The 20,291-nt window shown below is 50.2% G+C and overlaps 1 protein-coding gene across 9 annotated transcripts in view; it reads left to right on the top strand.

The window, feature by feature from the left end:
* The window catches only part of PPFIBP2 (PPFIA binding protein 2), a 145,787-nt gene that overhangs the window by 102,377 nt on the left and 23,119 nt on the right, over positions 1–20,291 (top strand). For 8 of the 9 annotated variants that reach the window (XM_045065865.1, XM_004780164.3, XM_004780163.3 and 5 more), the window contains 8 exons: positions 4,115–4,297; positions 7,669–7,761; positions 11,742–11,853; positions 14,181–14,242; positions 15,366–15,441; positions 16,507–16,610; positions 18,358–18,425; positions 20,040–20,097. In XM_045065865.1, coding sequence (XP_044921800.1) covers positions 4,115–4,297; positions 7,669–7,761; positions 11,742–11,853; positions 14,181–14,242; positions 15,366–15,441; positions 16,507–16,610; positions 18,358–18,425; positions 20,040–20,097 — 756 coding nt within the window. The remainder of the gene's footprint in view (positions 1–4,114; positions 4,298–7,668; positions 7,762–11,741; positions 11,854–14,180; positions 14,243–15,365; positions 15,442–16,506; positions 16,611–18,357; positions 18,426–20,039; positions 20,098–20,291) is intronic. The other variant, XM_004780166.3, reaches the window with a different exon arrangement.

Raw genomic sequence — 20,291 nt, 5'->3', positions numbered from 1 at the left:
GGAGATCAGAGAGAGAGAGTGGGCTCCATTCTCCCAGCGCCTCGGCCAGAAAGAACTCCGGGCAACTGTCCCCAAACTGCCTGCTGTAAATGAAATTTGAGGTATCAGGGAAATCAGGTGAGCTGCTAGCAAACTGGAAGTGAACCATTTTCTCCTGTACCTCCCCCATCCCCCACCAGACAGCAGAGAAAGTGAGCCAGGTCCTGTGAAATTTAGTCTGTGGAGGCTGGCGTTGACCCTGTGATAGTTTGTGGGAGGCAAGGATATGAAGTAGGAATGGTGTTCGTTGAGAGGAAGTTCCATCCACTTGACTTCATGTGTTGGGCCAGGAATGCATCGCGTAGGGTAGACCGGGTAAACGCACACTCTGCGAGGCATTGCACACACACTACTCAGGGAGTCCTGTGGGTGAGCTGGAGGAAAATAGCATGGATGCTAAGATGATAGGTAGGCAGCTGATAATAGTACCTAGAAACCATCTCTAGGAGGATTTACTGTACAGGGTGGTAGTCTTCTGCCCTCAGCCTTCCATATTTAGCATCTTAAATGTATAATGTGGAAGCTGATCTAGAAGGTCTTGAAGCTCTGATGATGTAAAGCCAAAGAAAAACCAACTGGATCAGCCGACACTGGGATTCATAAAAACCTGCATAGACAGAGTGATAGCTAGCTGGGCAGAAAAGGATAAAGAGTTCAGAAGAACCTGAGTTGTGGAAAATCACTAAAGGTAGGGAAGGGAACACTTCAAGGTGGAGCCAAGCAGCTTGAGGATAGGAACATGGCTCTGATTTGACCAGGAAGAGGGCCCTGAGGAAGCGAGGCGCTCCTCATGGTAGAGACAGAGCTTGTCTGCCAAGAGGCGGGAGGCAGGAATGAATGGGGTGATGAAATCAGGCAGCAGGTCTTGACTCTTCATGTGAGAGGTTTAATAATAGGGAGAACAAAAGAAGGAAGAGGGCAGTGAAATTCTAGAAGCTTCTATAAGAGAGACAAGCAGGTCTAAAGATAAGAGTAGGGCCAGTGCACAAGGGACTAAATAAAGATTCTGGAAAAGAGTGAACATGCCCGGGAGTACAGAGCTGCTGGGCATTTGTTGTCCACTATCAATGTCATGGGCCTTACCTGTGTCCCGTGACAGTTAAGTGTTTTCCATTGTTCTTCCTGTTCCTTTCTTAGGGATCGAATACTTGGTAAAGGAGAAACAGTGCAGGAAGTGAACTCACACATCTCTCAGATGCCCTGCGTGTGCCAGGCCCTGTGCCAGGTGCTTCACCCAGGGCTCACTTGATTAACCCCTCACAGGAACCCTCTGAGATCAACCCTCATTTCCACAGAAGTGAAATGAGTTTGCATCCTGCACACTTGGCCTGCATCATGCCGGAGCTCATCATGGTGTAGCCGCCCATAACTGTCTGACCTCCCTTTTTGGGGAGGTAAAGACTTGTTGTTACCAGGAGGGGTCGCTTTTGACTCTGTCCTTATTAACCTGCCATCTTCCTTCTGCCTCAGGGCTCTTGGTTAGAGGGTTAAATGTAAAGTTATTTTATTTAAAATTTTTTTTTTCTAGGTAAAAGTCCCTTTTCAAATTTTTAATTTTTTTTATTTTTTATTAACATATAATGTATTATTAGCCCCAGGGGTACAGTCTGTGAATCGCCAGGTTTACACACTTCACAGCACTCACCATAGAATTAAAAAAAAATTTTTTTTTAAGATTTTTATTTATTTGACAGAGAGATCACAAGAAGGCAGAGAGGCAAGCGGGGGGGGGCGGAAGCAGGCTCCCTGCTGAGCAGAGAGCCTGATACAGGGCTCGATCCCAGGACCCTGAGATCATGACCTGAGCCGAAGGCAGAGGCTTAACCCATGGAGCCACCCAGGTGCCTCTAGATGTGAAATTTTAAAAATTGTCATGCTAATGACTTGCCAGATGCATCTCCCTTTCTCCTTAGTCTTGCTTTTATCCATGCCTACCTTTCCTCGTATGCCTCATAGTAACCATTCTAAATCTGTGCCCCTTCTGTTTCACTGCTATGTCCCTTGAGAAGGCGACCTTGCCTGCTTTACAGAGATCAAGGCCCTTGGGACGATCTCCCTCAACTTGCTGTTGCTCATGTAAAGACTACCTGGACCCTCAACATTCCCTTTGTGCTTAGCGAATCCCCCAACCTGGGCTGTCTGTTCCAGCGCTTTTCCTCCCTCTTAATTCCTTGTGTCCAGCTTCTTGGTCCTTAAAGTAGTCCTTGGAACCTACCTGCTAAGTGGTTAAAGTTAAAGTCTCCAAAAGACTTGGAGACTTCTCAGAGAAGAAGCATGAAAAAACTGAATGTAGACTGTCTTTTCCCCATTGAGCCCCTCCCCGTGGCGTCCAAGTCCATGGGCAGTAGAGACAGAGCTGGCCTATGATGCCTAGTGGCTCAGGCTAGTCAGACAGGAGGGGTTTGGAAGCACTCAGGGACAGTCAGCTCTCAGACACAAAGCCTCAGCAGGGGTTTGGAAGTTAGTGGCACACACAGCACAGGCCAAGTCAGAGCCCAGTGTCTGTACTAGGACTGTGGATAAGAACGCAGAGGGCAGGTATGGCCCCAGCCCGATGGTGTGTGGCCCATCAGAGTGCAGGGACCAGTAACAGTGGCACTGGGTGGAGGTCTGAGGTCCAGGGCACTGAGGCCCATAAGGGTCACCTTGATTTCTCAGCCCAGTCCTCTGGCCTTGGTAGGAAAATGCCTTGTTAGAGAGATGGTCCTGGGGGAAGATAACTGGTGCTGTTGGGGGGGGTCATCTCAGGAGGGCTGGCTCACAGGGAGACTGGCTGGGAGGCCAGGGGGCTGCTTCTGCTGCCGAGGACTGTAGCACAGTCCAAATGGCATCAGCAGAGAGGAAACAGGTGCCTTAGCCTGGTGCCTTCTTAGTCCGAACTGCCACTCAGACTCCATTTCCCATCTACGCTGGGGAAGGGGATTTACAAAACAAGGTATGGGTGGGAGTTTTCCTTCTCAGACACCATTGTCATTGGTGAGTATGAACAGTTTCCTTCTCACACACCTGGGCAGTTCCCACAGCACCAGTGGCAGACCCCAGTACCAGATGCCAGTGCTTAATAAAGCGGGGCGGGGAGACCTAAGCTGCTTCATTGGCTGCCACCCCATCCAGCCCGGTCTCTGTTCTGCTCTGTTGCCACGTGTTGCCTTAAGTCCGCATTCCCGTGCCAGAGGCAGCTCATAGCTTCCCCCAACCTCTTGGGTTTCTTGCTGCCACCAGTGGCACCGTCATCTACCGTGTTACCCAGACTCATGGCTCACTCACTTGCTCCTTTACTCCCACCTGCGGGCAAGGGGTCAGGCAGAACCAGCCCCTCTACTCCCTGGCAGCTCTGTGTTTTATGGGTGTTGGCACTTAACAGCCTGTCGTGATTATTTGTGTATCTCTCCCCCCTCACCTGTGAGCCCCCCTCATTACTGTGGCCATGGGTCTTTGTCTGCATGGTGACTAGATGTCTATGGGCCGGGAAAAGGAAAGCCCCATAGAGCGCTAGCAAGTGCTATTCATCATTGAATAGGTATGAAGTCCAGGAATTGCGATTATTTTTTTCAAATTTGCCATAAAAGGCCAACATGTTCTTGAGGCTACAAAAGGAGTCTGGTCTGGAGTGGGAGGCAAAGGAGGAAGGTTTGGTAGAGGTGTGAGGGAGAGTTTATAGAGTCGGACGTGTTAGTGTGTGCAAGTGTGGCGTGTGCTCATGGGGGTGGGGCACCTGCAGCGTGTGTAAGAGGGGATGGGTCCGTGCACGTGCCTGTCTCTGCTGTCGCCAGGCCCCGTGCCTCGCTGTTGATGTGCTAGGATGCCCCCCGCCCCCCACTGCTGCCATGTGGCACTGTGGAGCTGCTGGGGGGTTGTTCAAGTTATAAGACAGCCCTGGCTGTGGCGTGGGTCTCTGGGAAAATGCCATGTCTTTTGGTTCCTGTGAAGGAAGTGGGTGGTCACCCCTGGGGGCCGCCTGCTGCTCCCCATCTGCCTGCTGCCTTCTTTCTGGGCGGCTCTCACGAGGAGGAGCTTTGCGTCTGAGAGCCTACTGGCCCTGAGTGTGTCTTCTCCTTTCTCTTCCTTCCTGCAGTCAGTTCTGAATGTGATCAGTGAGCTGCAGGAGCAGATGTGTAGTCTGCAGCTGGACATCCACAGGCAGATCCAGGAGCGCCTCTCACTCAGGAGGGGTGTCCCTGACGAGGTGGCGCCCGAGGATGGCACCGCTGAGCCCCCGGCCTGCAGCCAGGACTGCGCCTATTGGGAGGGGTCACCTGTAGGAACCACACCTAAGTATATCAGCATGTGTGTGCGGGCATTTCACAGGGGGAGGGGCTGGGGTTTCTCCTAACCATAGGTGCGTGCAGTGGCTTAACATGGCTGTGTTGTTACCTCTGGGCTGAGTTCTGGGACCCTCACTGAGCAGGGTCTGAGCAGGTGAGGTCCGCTCTCCAGTGGGTGGAGGCATTCGTCTTCCTTAGGGCTGGGAGTGAGGTGTGTCAGATGCTCTGAGGGATGGGGCATTCACGCAGCAGGAAGCCTCCGAGTCCCCTTCCCAGGTGTGATTCAGACACTGCTGGGCTGGGAGGTTGATTAAAGTTCCATTTCATGGATTTCTTTTCTTTAAGATTTTATTTATTTATTTATTTGAGAGAGAGAGAGAGAGAAAGAGTGCATGCACACAAGCTGGGCGTTGAAGGGGAGTCTGAGGGAGAAGCAGGCCCCCGCTGAGCAGGAAGCCCAATACAGGGCTCAGTGCCAGGACCGCGGGATCATGACTTGAGCTGAAGGCAAACATTTAACCAACTGAGCCACCCAGGCGCCCCAGGATTTTTTTTTTTTTTTTAAGAAAATAACAGCATCATGAAATAATTCTTTCAAGTTTATTTTTAAACAAGTTGATCCCTAGTGAGAAAATAGAACGCAAATTTCCATTTGCTAGGACAGTGAGGTCATGATCTGAATGTCTAGGAAAGGGATTTCACAAACTCTGGGCCCTGTGGGATGTATCTGACTGGTGTCCTGGACTTGGCCCCTTGTACTAGTGGGACGGTGTCCTGTGTGTCCTAGCTGGGCCTGGTGATGGAAGCTGCGTGGAGATGACCTGTGCCTCCAAAGCCTGCTGTCAAAGAGGACTGGAAAGTCTGAGGGAAGGTCAGGGTCACAGTAGCCATGAGCATGGCAGAGGGTCTGCCTCAGCTCTGTAGTTAACCACAGTCCATACTCAACCATGGAACGTGTAAAAACTTTACGCAGACTCAGGCATGAGGAGAGAAGCTTGGGGGCAGGCTGGGGGGCGGTGGGTGAGGTTGGGGGAGATTTCTTCCTACATTAAATAAATGATAAGAGGGAAAAAAAATGAGAGTCCATATATAAGTGTGAATTTGTATAGGGAAGTGCTGAGAAGGTAGGTACTGGGTTTGCCCCGTGTTGAGTGGGTCACCCAGGAAGATGGCTAAAAGAGGCTAAAATTCACACCAGTGCTTATAGCTGCTGATGGGCAGCAGACAACCTAAAAGAGGAGGTTGTGCCAAAGAGGTCACCAGAGCCTGGCCGCATTATGCTGTCTGTGCTGTGGTGGTGGCCTCTCAGGCAGGGCCAGAAATGTGCTCCCAGAACCATCCCCGATAAGCCACCCATCCCACCAGGTGTTTAAGTCTAATGCCGCAGGTCATGGCTGCAGTGATCTTTGCCTGGAAGGCATCTTTTTTAAAAGGGCATCAACAAATGTTTTCCTTAGCTGCGAGAAAATCTTGATGAATTACCCTACAAAATTCAAGGGTAAGCGGTGTAACGTTTTGGCGGACTGTCTCAGCTCCAGGTTGGTTAAATGCTGAATTGAATTTCACAGGTTCATTCATCAGGAGGTACACACCTGTGTGCCGCAAGGCAGCAACGCAGACTTGGGGTTAGCCAAGCCCCTTCCGAAGTTCACAGCATAGGAGGAATACTAGCTGTTTGCAATCATACCAGTAAATGTCTGATTGCAGATGATGGAGGAGAGCTCCAGGGTGCCCTATGGGAGTGTAGTAAGGGGGCCTGAAGAAGGGGATGGTCGCCATAGCTTGGCCTCGGATCCCTGAGGATCAGCGGGAATTAACAGCTGCAGACAAGAGGGAGCGGTGTGTGTGAAGGGCCACGTCAAAAGGGGAACTACAAAGTGGCCAATGTGGTTATTGCCTGCCTAGGGAGAGAGGCGAGGGTAATATCAAGGGGCCGGGCGCCGGGTCAGTATGGCCAGCCTGGGAGTTTTGAGGAGCTTCGGAGTTTCGAGAGAATGCCAGGACCAGAGGCATGCTTTGATGGTATTGTTCCCCTGGATGCTGTAGGGGTCAGGGCCTTCAGGAAGGGCAGGGTGACGGAGGAGCAAGCCCTGGTGACACTGCCCGGGCTGTGGACGCGAGTTCCTAGGTTAGAGTAGTGGTGGCCGAGCTGGGGAGAAAGGAGAGACTCCTTTCCCTGGAGGTGGAATTCGCAAGGCTTGGGGTTGTCTGTGTCTCCCCGTCTTGGGGGAGAGTGAGGTGCCAGGAATGGGCCCCAGGTTTCTGGCACAGGGAATAGGTGCATGGAGATGGAGTTTTATGGGACGCAGATGTCTACAAGGGGCAATGAAGTGTTCCACCCGGGCTGCGACCATCGTGAGATGCCTGCGGGGAGGTGTTCAGTAGGGAGTCTCTGAGAATCTGGAGATCAGAAAGTCTGGAAGTGAGATAGGAACCAGTCAGCAGGACCAATCCACTGTTAAAGAAGCCTCGGTTTGGGACAAGGGAGCTTAGCAGCATCATCTTTGCTAAAGGGGTAGTTTAGAGAGCAAGGGCCTCGTAGTCAGAAGAAACAAACCTGACTCACCACGAGCAAGTTGTTCAATGATCCCTTCCTCATTGAGCAACCTTCAGTGGCTCCTTACTGGACAAAGAATGGCATCTGAGCTCCTTATATCCTCCTCCAAAGCCTTTCCAGTAGGGCCGCACCTTATCTCTCTGGCCTCACGTCCCACTGCATGCCACCCATCCTCTGCCCCAGTCCAAAGCCCATCCCCTTTATCGGTCTCCTGCGTCCTTCCTCTGCTGGGTTGGCTTCTCCCTCCCTCCTCTCAAGTGGACCCAGTTCCCTGCCCAGGAACACTCACACTGGAGCTATATTTGGCATTTGGCCTCTTAGTGTCTTCTGTCCTGCTGGTTGTCCCTTCCTCTCTGGAGCCTTCCAGGATCATACTGTCCTCTCCAGGTTCCTTGACCCCCCAGCACAGAGGGATGCTCCCACCTGGCCTGCTTCCCGCTGCTTTGTCTGCAAGAAGCTGCCTCATTTTTGCATCTGTGTTGCTCTCGCTCCCATATCCTAGCTGTCTTCGCCCCCACACACTTGGGCATGATCTGGGTGCACCCTGCAGAGGACATGGATCAGAACAGGTTCTAAAAATAAGAACGTTTTCTCTTCCTATGCCTAAAACTCCCTGGCTTCTGTTTTCTAATGGCCCAAACAGTTTTTCCCGGAACAGGACCATGGTTCAAGACTCGAGTTGTCGCGCGGAGCATGACGCAGGAGTTCCTGCCCCTGGCATCCTGTGCATGAGCCTACCCAGGGTTGTCGATCCAGGGGGCATCATGCTCTGTCTCCATCAGAACTCTTTCCCCCTCATCCCTCCAGGAGTTACTGCAAGAGCTCAGGCACCTCAAAATCAAGGTGGAAGAATTGGAGAATGAACGGAATCAGTATGAGTGGAAGCTGAAGGCCACTAAGGTACGAGGCAGTTACTGGTGCTTTGGGGGAGTGGCTGAGGGCCATTGGGGAGGGTCTGTGTTCGGGCTCAGGGTTTGCAATAGCCTGAGCTGGAAACACGCAGATTGACCCTACTGTGCGCCCACACAGACAGAAGGACCAGAAGGCTATTTTCAAAGGGAAAGCCCCCTGGGATTAGGCGCTGCTGGAGCAGCTGAGTCTCCTTCCTCTTGCTGTGTCCTGTAGCACCCCTAGGCTGACATGGGACCAGGAAGGGGCTATGAGCAAGTGAGAAGTCTTAAGGTAGATGAATGCCAATGTTAATAGGGGCTGCGACGTTTTAAATGTAGCAGTCCCTTTAATGATGTTTTTAAATAATGTTTTTAAAATAGTCATGCTGTATTTTTACCTTCAAATGCTTATTTTACCTATATAAATATACTTTGACTGTTGTTCTAACTAAATCATGTTTCTGTTGAACTAGGGAGCTAGGCTACCCTGGGGGGCGGGGGAAGGGAACAGACCTGGAGTGACATTCTTGGGTAAGGGAGCTTCTGAACGCACCCTCTATTTCACTAAGGTCTCTGCAGTGCCACCCAGAGGTGTTAGCCAGATTGACATTTTTACTTCTTACTAGGGTTTTAAAAAATCCTTACGAATTTTCTTCACTTCTAGTTTGTACTTTTATTTTTTTCTATAAGTTAACTTTTAATGATTATAAAAAAGTACTTATTATAGGGGATTTTTAAGCCATTAAAAAATGAATAAAGATCACTCCTCACCCGACCCCCCAGCCCTAGGAGCTACCATTTGTAATATTTCGTTCTAGGAATTTCTCTTTTGGGAGGTCTCTCTCTCTTTCTGTCTCAGTTTCTAGTAGTGACCACTTATATACAATGTATGTCATGCTATTAGAACTCTGAATGTGATATTGATGTCTGTATAATATGTTGTATGAAATTATTTTCTTCGCCATTGTATGGATGAGAAGGCCAAGGCACAGAGCAGTTAAGGAACTTCCCCAACATCTTACCAAGTCAGCAGCAACCATAGGCAATCCGAACCTGCTTATCTACAGTCCTGTTTTTATCTAAGGGGACCTTTGTGTGTATGGTGCTTCAGTCATTTTCTCAAAGAGCCCAGAACCTATTGTCATAGGGCTCCACTCAGGTGAGTCCTGTCTCAGGGAAGCCTCCAGAGTTGTACATACCACCTATTAAAAGACCAAATAACTCTTTTTTGGTCACCTAAGCTCTTTGCCTTGGCATATAACCCCTTGAGATACGATGGGTTATTTGGTAACTCCTAGGTTTGTGCACTTCCTGCATGCCAGAAGGCATCAAGCCCTTTGCCCACCTTTTCTCGTTTGATCTATGAAATAAGGTAGTGAGGTCTGTGGATTCACTATCTTCATTTTAGTGGTAAGAAAGCCGAGGCCCAGAGAGGCCAAGGCCAGGTTCCGATCTGGATCTGTGTCTTTCCAAAAACCACGCTCTCTTCCCTATAAAATCTTGATTCCCTACAGTAAAAGCCTGTACTCTTCTTGAAAGTTCTCTTCACTTTTCTGCATATAATGTGTCAGTCCCGTAGGCCATTCATTTTCCAGTGCGGCAGCAGCAGGGCCTGCTCCCTAGGTTTAACGAGGCCGCATACCTGCAGGGAGCTGGCGCACCCCCCTCCCCGGCACCAGTGTGCGTGCCTTTGCCTTGGACCTCTTGGCCACACAGCTGCAGCCTCGGTGGCTGTGGCAGGAACGTCCTTTGCCCTGTGGTCAGGTAGAAAGTCTGTGGGCTGAGGTAGACTAGGGTCCCTAGCTGTGGGGACGCTTGTCATTTCTGGCCATTCTGTGGAATTTGACACAAGGGAGGTTTGGCCCAGGCACATAGTCTATAGGGTTTTCAGTAGGTGACCTCACCCAGAGGCAGGCCTCAGAGAGAAGAGACCTCCCTGTGCCAGGTGCTGGGCTCTGCCTCCATGGGCTCACGTCACTGACGTCCATCGTGGCTCCTGCAGACAAGCACTGGGCATCCAGATTGCTGACAGAGACCAGCTCTCACTCCGACTGCAGGGAAAGGGGAAAATGGCTGTATAGGAGGTACAAGAGAGGTTAGGAGACTATTTCCTAAGAATAGTATAGTCCTTGTAGAAGTGAGAGGAGTTTGGATTGCAGGTCTCAAGGCTAAGGTTTTTGGAAGCCATGGACATTGGTAGTGGTCAGCCATGGGCATTGAGGCCCTCAGTGAGCCAGGGAAAGCAATGGGTCTCAGCAAGCAGTTTGACATAGCGAGGCTTGGCTGTCTGGCCTCTACGGGTCAATACCACAGAGCAGAGGGGCAGTGCTCCATAGGACAATTTCGAGTAAGGAGATCCTCCCCCTTGCTGCCTCCTTGTTCTCTACATGGTCATCTCTTTCCCTTTTGGGGGATATCAGGGAAGGTTTATACAGGGACCCTGAGGTGGGCTCGGGGAGCCCTCACCCCGTAATAGTGGCCTCACCTGTGCTGTTAACTCCAAAGCACTCAGGCAACAGTGGATAGCAGCTGGCTCGGGAGTGGGTGGAGTTTGTGTCCCGGGTACCGGTCCTGGTGTCTCCCCAGAAGCAACACGCAGGGATATTACTTCCTCCCATGGTTTCCTGTGATGAGTGAGTGAGGCCTGACGTGAGTAGTCAGCAAGCACGGAGGCCCAGGCAGAGTGGGTACTCCGCCAGTGTGTCCTGAGACTAAACACAGGCCTGTGGGGCAGAGGAGCCTCCAGAAGGCTCAGGGCTCATCTGGTTCCTTGAAATTGTTTGAAGGTTAACTCCAGCCCCTGTGGGAAAGGACGGCCCATTCCATGACCTTGAGGCATGACAGGGATGTGACTGGGCTCCACTGTGTGTTGACTGGCTCTAGAGTTAGTCCTCACCCTTTCTTTGTCTAGTTTGGTGCTCAGAGAACTAGCTGGTTATCTGCAAGGGAAGGATTACAATGAGAGGAGCCACAGTGGCAGCATTTATTGAGTACTTACTGTCTACCAAGCATGAGGCTAAGTTGTCCGTGACTATTATCTTACTTAATCCTCACCACTGCCCTATGAAGTAAATGCTGTTTTCCCCATTTCATACATGAGGCAAGACTCGGAAAGGTTAACTTTCCTAAGGTCACCTAAGTAGGAAATGAGAGAATCCAGGTTTGGCTCCAAAGCCAGTGTGCCCCGTGGGATGGGACTGACACCGTTCTGATCTTCTCATGAGTATGGGAACTTGTGAATAATCACACTTACTGTTAAATGTGTGAAATTTAACCTGCTCTGCTTAGTAGAGATGTGGGAACTGCCCAGTACAACAGTCCATGTACATGTGAGTTTGAATGTGTGTATGCGGCATTGTGGCTGTGCTTACCTGTTTTATTTTGTCTGCTCGGTGCACCTGAGTGCTTGTATGTGTGGACACGTACGTGAGCGTGTGCGGGTTCCTGGAGCCTGGGCAGAGGCCGTGGCTATGCCTGAAGGGTGGGAAAGTACTTCCAGGAGGAACCCTTGGCTTACTCTTTGTCTACCAATAGTGGTTTGATTTCCACTGTACTTCCTAGATGAGCTGGGAAAATGGAACCTGTGTGCACTTGTCACAGTGGTGTATACCCATGGCTTTGTGTCTCTTTGGGGAGAAGGAAGACCACAACCAGAAGGAGACTGTCCATCAGCAGCTCTCCCATGACATGCCATCCCAGCTCATCAGGCCTCCATGGTGACTGGGCCACCTAGTCCGGTGGAAGGATACAGGGGACCAGCCCGAGCTGTGGGCATGGCCAAATGGGCCGGGAAGAATGCGTTCACGGGGCAGAGCGCCCTCTTGTGGAGAGACCAGTAAGCGTCCCTAACTGCTCGCCTCTGCTGCTTCTGTCCCTGACTGCCCAGCAGGCTCTAGGACCCATTGGTCCTGGGCGGTGAGAGGCTTGAGGCACTCCATCATAGTCTGGTCGTCCCTCTGAGCTCCCAGGGACCCTCTGTTGCTCTTTCAGGCTGAGGTGGCCCAGCTGCAAGAGCAGGTGGCCCTGAAGGCTGCCGAAATCGAGCGTCTGCACAGCCAGCTCTCCCGGACTGCGGCCCTCCACAGTGACCATGCAGAGAAAGGTAACCGCTGGACGGTGATAGGACGTGGTTGCCCCTGGGCCCTGGGCACATGTGTCTGTGAGTGGGGGTGTGTGTGTGTGCCTGTGTGAGTAGGCTTGATGTGTGTGCCTGCGTGCATGCAAACATGTCTGAGCGAACAGATGAGCGTGCGGGTGAACGGGCCTGTAAAGCATGGCTCTGTTGTGGACTCACGGCAGTGACCTTCTCATGTGTAGTCTGATCAAGAAGCTCTGAGCAGCCCCCATGGAGCTCTTCCTTCACTTGACTGGAAGGACTTCCTTTGTGTCCTCCCCACAGGGGAGACTTTAGTGATTCAGTCACTTGTAGATGCCTGCCTGATACTCATACCAGGCCCTGAGGGCACAGAAACAAAGCAGTTAATTCTCATCCTATAGATCTCAACTCACTGTTACCCCTCAGACCTATTCTGGCCACCCTACCTTAACGAAATACGCCCCCACCCCCAGTCCAATTTTTCTCTAACTTCCATCCTAGCACTTAAATGTATCAGGGCTGCACTGGGGAAGTCCTGTGGTGAAGACTGTGGTCCTCGCTATGGGGCCAGGTCTGTGTCTGTTCTCTTTAAGACTGGATCCACAGAGCCACACACAGCATTCAGCCCTGGTAGGCTCCTAAGAAATCCTGAGTGAGTGGAAGTGTAGTGAATGGACCGTGATAAGTTCAAGTCCGCTGTAAAATGAGAGGGTGAATCCTCAGATCCTCTTATTCACACCTGTTGAGTGTTTACAGCTGTTTACCTGGAGTACAGAATAATCACACACCTCCTGACTTCTCCTCCACCACCAGGCTGCAGAACGATGCTGGACAAGGTCCGGTAGCCTTGGGGATTGGCCCCACTGCTGGGTCCCTGGTCAGCCTTAGTGTAGCTGAGCCTGGGTCCCTGACTGGGGTGGGGAAGCCACGCAGCCCTGAAGCCAAGACTCGGGCTGAAAAAGAAAATTGGTGACCCATATGTTCATCCCTCCCCCAGCCTTTCTCAGTCTCTTCTCAAGAGACTTTGAGCATGCCCCTACCTGCCAAGGCTCAGGGTGGAGGCTGGGGCCCCCTAAGATATCCTAGCTTCTCCGCGATGCTTGACCTGCGTAGAATGCTGAGCCCCGACTCGAGGCCAGGCAGCCTTCCCCCGCCACCCTATGCTTCTGTGCAGTCCAGGCCTTCTAGTCCGTCATCAGGTAACTCTTGGAGCTGGTCCTTTTGTCATTTGCTGCACAGGTTGGGTTCTGCCCAAAGCACTGAGGTTTGCCAGTCTTCATATGGGGCTTACCGCCCTCCTCCCACAAGTGGAGCTGCAGAGTTGGTCTTCAGCTGCCAAGAGCCTAAGATAGTGAGCAGGCACTATCTACTTTCCTCTGAAAATGAATCCCTATGACTATGTACACAAAGCCCATAAATTTACTCTTCCTGTTCTTGTTGCAAGTGGGATGCGTGTACTTAGTTCCCTTGTCTCCTTGCTTTGCTTACGTAGTCGTCCCTGTTCCTTTTTCAGTAATCAGTTTGGGAGTGGGGACAGGTCCTTGTTTTGGAACTCCCAACTATGTGACAATCCCTAGGCCTAAATATTTAGCAGAGAGACCTCCGGCTCCTTTAGGCACTGTCCTTTGGCTCTCCAGAGGGCAGTTGGGGAAGAAATCAAGAGTCCCTGTTAGGCCCAGAGGGAGAGTAGGCCGTGGGTGCTCCACACAGAGGCACACTGGGAAATTCTGTAGGCTTATGAAATAAGATAGTTTTCCTTAACTACAGAGTTTGTTTGAATATATTTATAGATGTGTCTAAACATTTGTTAGTCAATTCTGACTATACCATTTTAAATGAAGCCAAGTACCCACCAGCTCTTTTACATAATCGTTTTTTTCTCATCTTCATTCAGCTGTGGGCTCTTTTTTTTTTTTTTTTTTCTTATTTTAAATTCACCTTTGCTACAGTCCATGGGACTGTAGGATTTTCTCTAAAACTAGTTAGCAGCCCAGGTGCATGCCCACTCAGGTAATCAGCAATAAATGTCTGTATTCTTCCGAGATGTTGATTTTGAAAGATTTGGGGGTTCTTCTGTCTCACCTTTGAGTAAATGGCATTTTGATTTTTCCCCACTAACGTCTATAAAGAGAAGATAAAATACCAGGCTCATTCATTCATTTAGTAGTCCAGCAAATGTTTAATGAGACTGACTATGCCATACATCATCACAGGCTTTTAAAGAAATAGAAGAGCCTGTGTGCGGTTGATTCACAAGGAAAGTATCAGCAGCTTAGCATGTGGGGATGTCTGTCTGTCTTTACATAGTTCTTCCTACACCTGAATTCTTTTAGACCAAGAAATTCAACGTCTGAAAATGGGGATGGAAACTTTGCTTGTTGCCAATGAAGATAAGGTAAGATGACCGTCATGCAGGCAGCCCTCTCTTCCTCTGCTAATGTCTCTGGCTGTTTGGTCCCTATTGGTCTCTGATATTCTGGGCAGGGTCATGCCCATTAGGCTGCTGACCCGGGGATATGTGGGGAGAATGGCTTCTGCCTCTTAGAGACAGAGCCTCGGCCACCTGTTTTTGCCCTTGATACCTAGGAACTTGGCCTAAGTGAAATCAACCAGAGGCAGATTAAAGTGGTACCTGTTCATGTAGGTGTGGGGGAAAAAATATCACCACAGTTATTGCCAATGTTATAACTGCTTAGACTCCCGCTTAGACACCAGTCTCCTCTGTGCACTGTCTGGTGCAGACTCATCACGGAGACACTAAGCAGCATGCCATGTGCTTACCCCCCACCTTCTGTCCTTCACGTCCGATAACTGTATAATCCTAGGGGAGCCCCCTCTGTAACTAAAGAGCACCTCCCTGGGATGGACGTCAGCTCTGAGGATCACAGCCCTGCACATTACAGATGAGGACACTGAGATTCAGAGCACTTGAGTCTTGTCCAAGGTCAGGTGATAGTAGGTAGTGTATCCAGGGTTCACCCCCCAAGTCTGTCTAGGGCCAGAATCTGTGTGACCTCCCAAGCCCCCAGACCTCTGCTGAAAGAAATGATCTCCTCTGGGAGATTTCATCTGTTGTACACAGAATCTCAGACTTCCCAGGAACAGGTGAGGGAATTGGGGATAAACACACCAGCTTTATTTTAATCTTTTTTTGCATGTAGCTCCTAGGACAATAGTTGAACTAGGAGACAGATTTCTAAGGCTACCTTAGGAGGGGAGATAGTGATTGTTCTGATCCGGAACTGTTTAACCCCTATAAGGACTGTTTTATGGCTAGAGATTGAACTCTTGCCTTTGGGTAGAGGCCAGAATGTTGGGAGCGGCCTAGCAGAGCACTGAGAACCCAGGCTCTGTGGGAAGGAGGCTGGATGCTGACCTTTCTGTTGAAGCGTTCCTTAGGTTCCCTGTGGCATCTCTTCTCCGTGTGCACAGAACACAATGTGGCCCCCGCCACCCATGAAATCTTCGGAGGGGCCAGTGGTAGTGTTCACGTATAGTCTACTCTCCCATTGTGACAGGACCGTCGGATAGAGGAGCTCACGGGGCTGCTAAACCAGTACCGAAGGGCGAAGGAGATGATGATGGCAACACAAGGTGAGGGCAAGGAGGGCTCTGCCCTTTTCTCCCAAAGGTATTTCATCAACTGGGTTAAACCCAGGGGCATTTTGCCAGAAGGGTCTTCATCTTCCTTTGGAGAATGAAGCTGGTTAGCTGAAGCTGGAGAATGAAGCTGCTAGAGAATGGAGCTGGTTAGCCTGTTCTGGATAGGGGAAGTCGGCAGCTATTGTTTTCTAGAAACTATGTCCGATGGTGGTCCAGAGCTCCCAGGGACTAAGCAGATCTTCAAGAAAATAAAGCCGTCAGTGCAAGCCCTTGGGAATCTCCATTCTTGGAGATCAGCTGTGTGTCTTTCCAGCATACCCCTTAGGGGCAGTAAGTGCAGTCAAACCTGGACCAATATATTACTTCGGTACCCTCATGGGGGATTAGAGCTTGCCCACCTCCAGAGGAATCTAAAAGCTCCCCCACTAGATTGCCAGGACACTCGGGGAGCCTCCTTTAAGTCCCTGGGTACCTGGGTTCCCATAGGAAGGCACAGGGCTGGGAGAGCTATCCATGTTTCGTATTTAATGCCCAGGGTGAACGAACCTCCCAGGCAGCATTAGTGTTTGTCTGAGCACAGCAGGCTGTAGGCCAGGCTGCCTGCCTTACCCTTCATGCCGCTGACCTGGGCTCCTATCACAGTCCTGGGAAAGCAGCTACTTCGGAGGAGGGGGCTGCTCCGAGGGCATTCAGAGACCTTCCATTCTGGCTGAGCTTCTGCTGGGCCTGCACACACATCACTTCCCTGTATTCCCTCTTTTTTGGTATTTGGGGTCTAATCAGAGCCTGATTGCCTGTGGCCAAGGAGAGAGAAGGTTGGGGAGGAATCCTAGGGGTTTCTCTATGTTCCATACATGAGCTTTGCCCTTGAGATGACCCTCATGACAGTCCATCTTCAGATGTCCTGAAGAATCTGAGTCACACTCTTAATGTACCTTTATGTATTCCTTAGGCTTTCTTGAAGAAGGAGAAAGACTGTTAAAATTTTGTGTTAATTATGGGCTTCTGAATAAATCCCACAGTAGTGATCCCCCCCCTCTGCATTAATGCTTCCAGGGCCTTCGGAAAGAACTCTTTTAATCAATGAAGAAGAACTCGAGGGAAGTTTCAGAAAGTGGAACAGTGCGAATAAAGGCCCTGAAGAATTCTTTAAACCAGAGGTGCTATGTTTCACCCATGATGGGGGTTTTGGGCAGGCCCTGGGAGCTTACAGAGCTTGGGGGATGATCTAGTCAGGTACCTGTCAGGTATAAATCTTGACAGGTGAGAAATTAAATAGATGGTGTGGCCCCCAAGGCCCTGGGGAGAGCACCGAGGGCGGGTAGGGGCCTAGGCACTGGCCTGTGTCCTGACTGGGTGCGTAGGCATCATGGACGCTGGACTTGCAAAGATACGAACTCTCAATCCAGTTCCTTGTTTCTTTTGTCTTTCCTCTCTGGGGTATAAGCAGAGACCGAGGGTGGTTTGGTTTTATCTCCCCCCATTTGTCCAGTGTCTGTAATAGTGCCCGATGCCCAGGAGAATGCAGATGGTTGTCGAATGGATGAGTGTGCCTTCCTCATGGAAGGGAATAACTTCAGCTACTGCAGGGATCCGTTCCTATTTCAGACACCCCCTCCAGCCGCTGTAACCAGCAGACAGATTTTCTTTGTCCTGCACAAATCTCTCCGCATTCAGATTAGATACAAATAAGCACGTATACTCATAGATCCAGATCTCAAGGAGAGAAAGGGCTTCGGCTCAGGGTATAAAAAGCTCATGAAACTCTAGAATGGCCAAACTGAAGAGGATCTTAGGGGTCTAGCTCAACTCTTTTAATTGAGGGAGGCACTAAAATGTTACCAAGTGACCCAGTTATCAAGTCAGACAAACATTCCAGATTGCTGGCAATCGTACAGAAGCAGTGACGGACACCCAGTACCAATGTGTGATAACTGCAGTGAGCTCTGTACATGGCTCTCACCTTATTTCTTGTCACCTTAATGACACCCAGCTGGGATTCTTACTTTATTGTGAAGCTGAGGCTCAGAGAGGGTAATTAATCTGCTTTAGGTCCCACAGCAGCTAGATGGCAGAACCTGGAAATGGACGCATGTTTATTAGACCAAAAGGTCTAAAAAAGTATCAAAAAGGTACTTACCGGGCTCTAGAGAAAAAGTATCTTTGCACTTAGTACAAAAGTGAAAGTGTCAAACTGAGTCCTCCTTAGATGCCACCTTTAGCTCATGTTCGGTCTACCTGTAATTCTCTTCCCTTTTTGCCTTCTCACTAAGCCCATTCTCATTTCTCAAGTGTTCTCCCCTCTGAAGCCCTCTTCTGAAGTTTCCCTTCCTCCCATCCACCCCTCTGTTATGTTAGAGGTGTCATTATCATAAGAACGTCTGCACTGATCTTTTATCTCAGCTGTCTGCCCTTTTGCTGTGGGGAACACTTACTCACACCCAGCATGGGTCCTGGCAGGCCATGGAGGTGGCTCACGCTTGTTGAGTGCATAGGTCCATTCTAGTGCTTCTCGTTGCAAGCACCAGACATCAACTCTGGCTAACTTACACCAACAAGGCATGTTTCTGAAAGGGTGCATGGTGGCTTCCTGCAAGAAAGAAAAAGCTAAGGAACTCAGCTCAGAGAAGGCAGGAGTGGCAAGGGTCCCCAGGGGTTCAGGTGTCAGGACTCTCCTGCAGGGATATGGGGGCAGATCTGGGGAGGAGGAGCAGGTTGGCCTGGGTTTCCAGTACTCCTTCCTCCTGGGCGTCCTGAAAGAGCAAGTCACCTGAATCAACACAGTCAATGTGGCTGTACCTAGAGGAGGAAGTGGGACTCCTCAAGGGGAGTTGTCCAAAGGAGAAGGGATGGTAGGTGGTCTCCACACATTAAGTGTCCCCTACAGTGACTTCGTTTCTTGTGCAGATGCCTCCAAGATGTAGCTCTCCCACTGTGGGGCCGCCTCCACTACCACAGAAATCACTGGAAACCAGGTAGGTGTCCTGACTATGTCCCCAGAGCTGCTGTGTGCTCAGCCCACCCTTGGGGCTCCTGCATGGCAGGGATTGGCCGTGCAAGGTGAGCATAGCCACAGATCCTAGTCACACCTGCCCTTCCACTGAGCAGTGCTCCAGGCCCTGACAGTGGCCACAGTGTGGCCATGGAACAGTCACAAACGTGCCTACCTCCCCTAGCCACGGAGGAGCTTCCCTTCCCATGGGATAAGGAACTGGGCCATTGTCACTGAGAAAAGACCTGGCCAGAAGTTGGAGCCTCAAAGGAGAAGTGGCTGTAGGCCATCTGTGCCCATCAGGGATTCCTCGGGGCTGAGAGCATCCCGTGTTGTGTGTCTTATTTTCAACAGTCCACTCTTGAAAGTCCTTCCTGCTCTTAGGAGTCCCAGAGCCCTGTGACAGTCTGGCTTCTCAGGGAGAGCCATTTCTCCTATAGGGAGGTTGGTTCTGTTGCTTTGGGGAAGCTTCACATGAGCTTATAATGGCAATGAGCTTATAATGGGCTGGCCTGTGGGGTCACCTGGCTGCCACTGATCTAGTTCCCTCTAAAATGAACTATTTCTAGCTCCCTAGGTCAACAATTTAGAACATGCTTCCAGGTTAGGCCCCATGTAATGGAGATACAGAGGCTCCACTGTCAAGAGCGGAGTGTCATTCAGTGAGGCATCTGGGGAGATTGGCCGTATGTATGATGGAAGTTTCCCCAGAATGGTGCTGAGGCTCCAGCTCCTACGTTCTCGACCCCACTTTCTATAGAGCCATTGTTTCCCTCAGCCTTTAGCCCTAGAGAAAAATGCCAGTGTCAAAGGCTGCAATTGGTAGTCACTTTGCACAATAAGAAATTTAGTTTATATATGAGTTCACTTAGGAAAAAGTCAACAGTGATTAACTCACATTGACCAGACTCACAGGAGACCAATGTACTAAGAGATTTTGCTTTACTCATATAAACTGAGAAGCATCACTGCCAAAGAGACTTGTTACAAGGTAACTCTTGTGACCCCTGTTGGCATGGTCTCTTCTCTATATAGTTTGTGCCCTTCTCTGCAAAATAACCTCTGAAAAAGCAAATTCCACTGAGCAGACTGATCAGGACAGAGCTGGAGCAAAAGCTTGGAAGATCCTAACAGGTGATGCTTTGGAGCTGTGCCTGGCTGATGTGCTCACCTCCACTGTAATGTGGCACAGTTCCTTCCTCCCGGGGTTATATCTTGGACTCACGGATGAGGCCATATTGGCACCTCTCCTGTCTTTTGACTCTGCAGAGCTTCTTTCTGACTATAGACCATTTAGCTCCCATTGATGTAATAGAATTGAGTGTGTTCTGTATTTTCAAGGAATGTCAAGGCCTTTTGATTTGGATTTAAATGATGCTCTCATGCCCTCAACAACACATTGTCTGACCAGGCTGTTCCGTGAGATGGGCCAGTCTCCTGTGTAGTGATTGTGATGAGAGAGTGACTTTTTCCTGACCTTGACCCTAAACCCACTTAACAGACTACTGGTAAAACACTTGGTATGTCCTCTGCATGAATGACACACCACCTTGTCCAGTAACTGTGTCTTTGTTCGCTTTCTTTTGTGTTTTTCCAGAGCTCAGAAAAAACTCTCATGTAGCCTAGAAGACCTAAGAAGTGAACCTGTGGACAAGGTCAGCCTCTTGTAACTCTTGAGTTCCTTACCCAGCAGTGCTGGGACACACAGGTCCCACCTTGTAGAGGCCTTTCTGAAGCTGATGGAGAGGCAGGAATTACATGAACATTCTGAGAAAACCAGTCAGGTGTGGCCCAAGGCATCCCAGAGGGAGGCCAGGGCATGCTGCAGGTAGTTGATGGACAAGATGCA

This window comes from Mustela putorius, unplaced genomic scaffold (genome assembly GCF_011764305.1).
Source record: "Mustela putorius furo isolate JIRA1106 unplaced genomic scaffold, ASM1176430v1.1 tig00003859_pilon_pilon_pilon, whole genome shotgun sequence".
In the NCBI taxonomy this organism is placed as follows: Eukaryota; Metazoa; Chordata; class Mammalia; order Carnivora; family Mustelidae; genus Mustela; species Mustela putorius.
The sequence above is the reverse complement of the archived record's forward strand: the minus strand, read 5'-3'. Positions and strand labels throughout refer to the sequence as shown.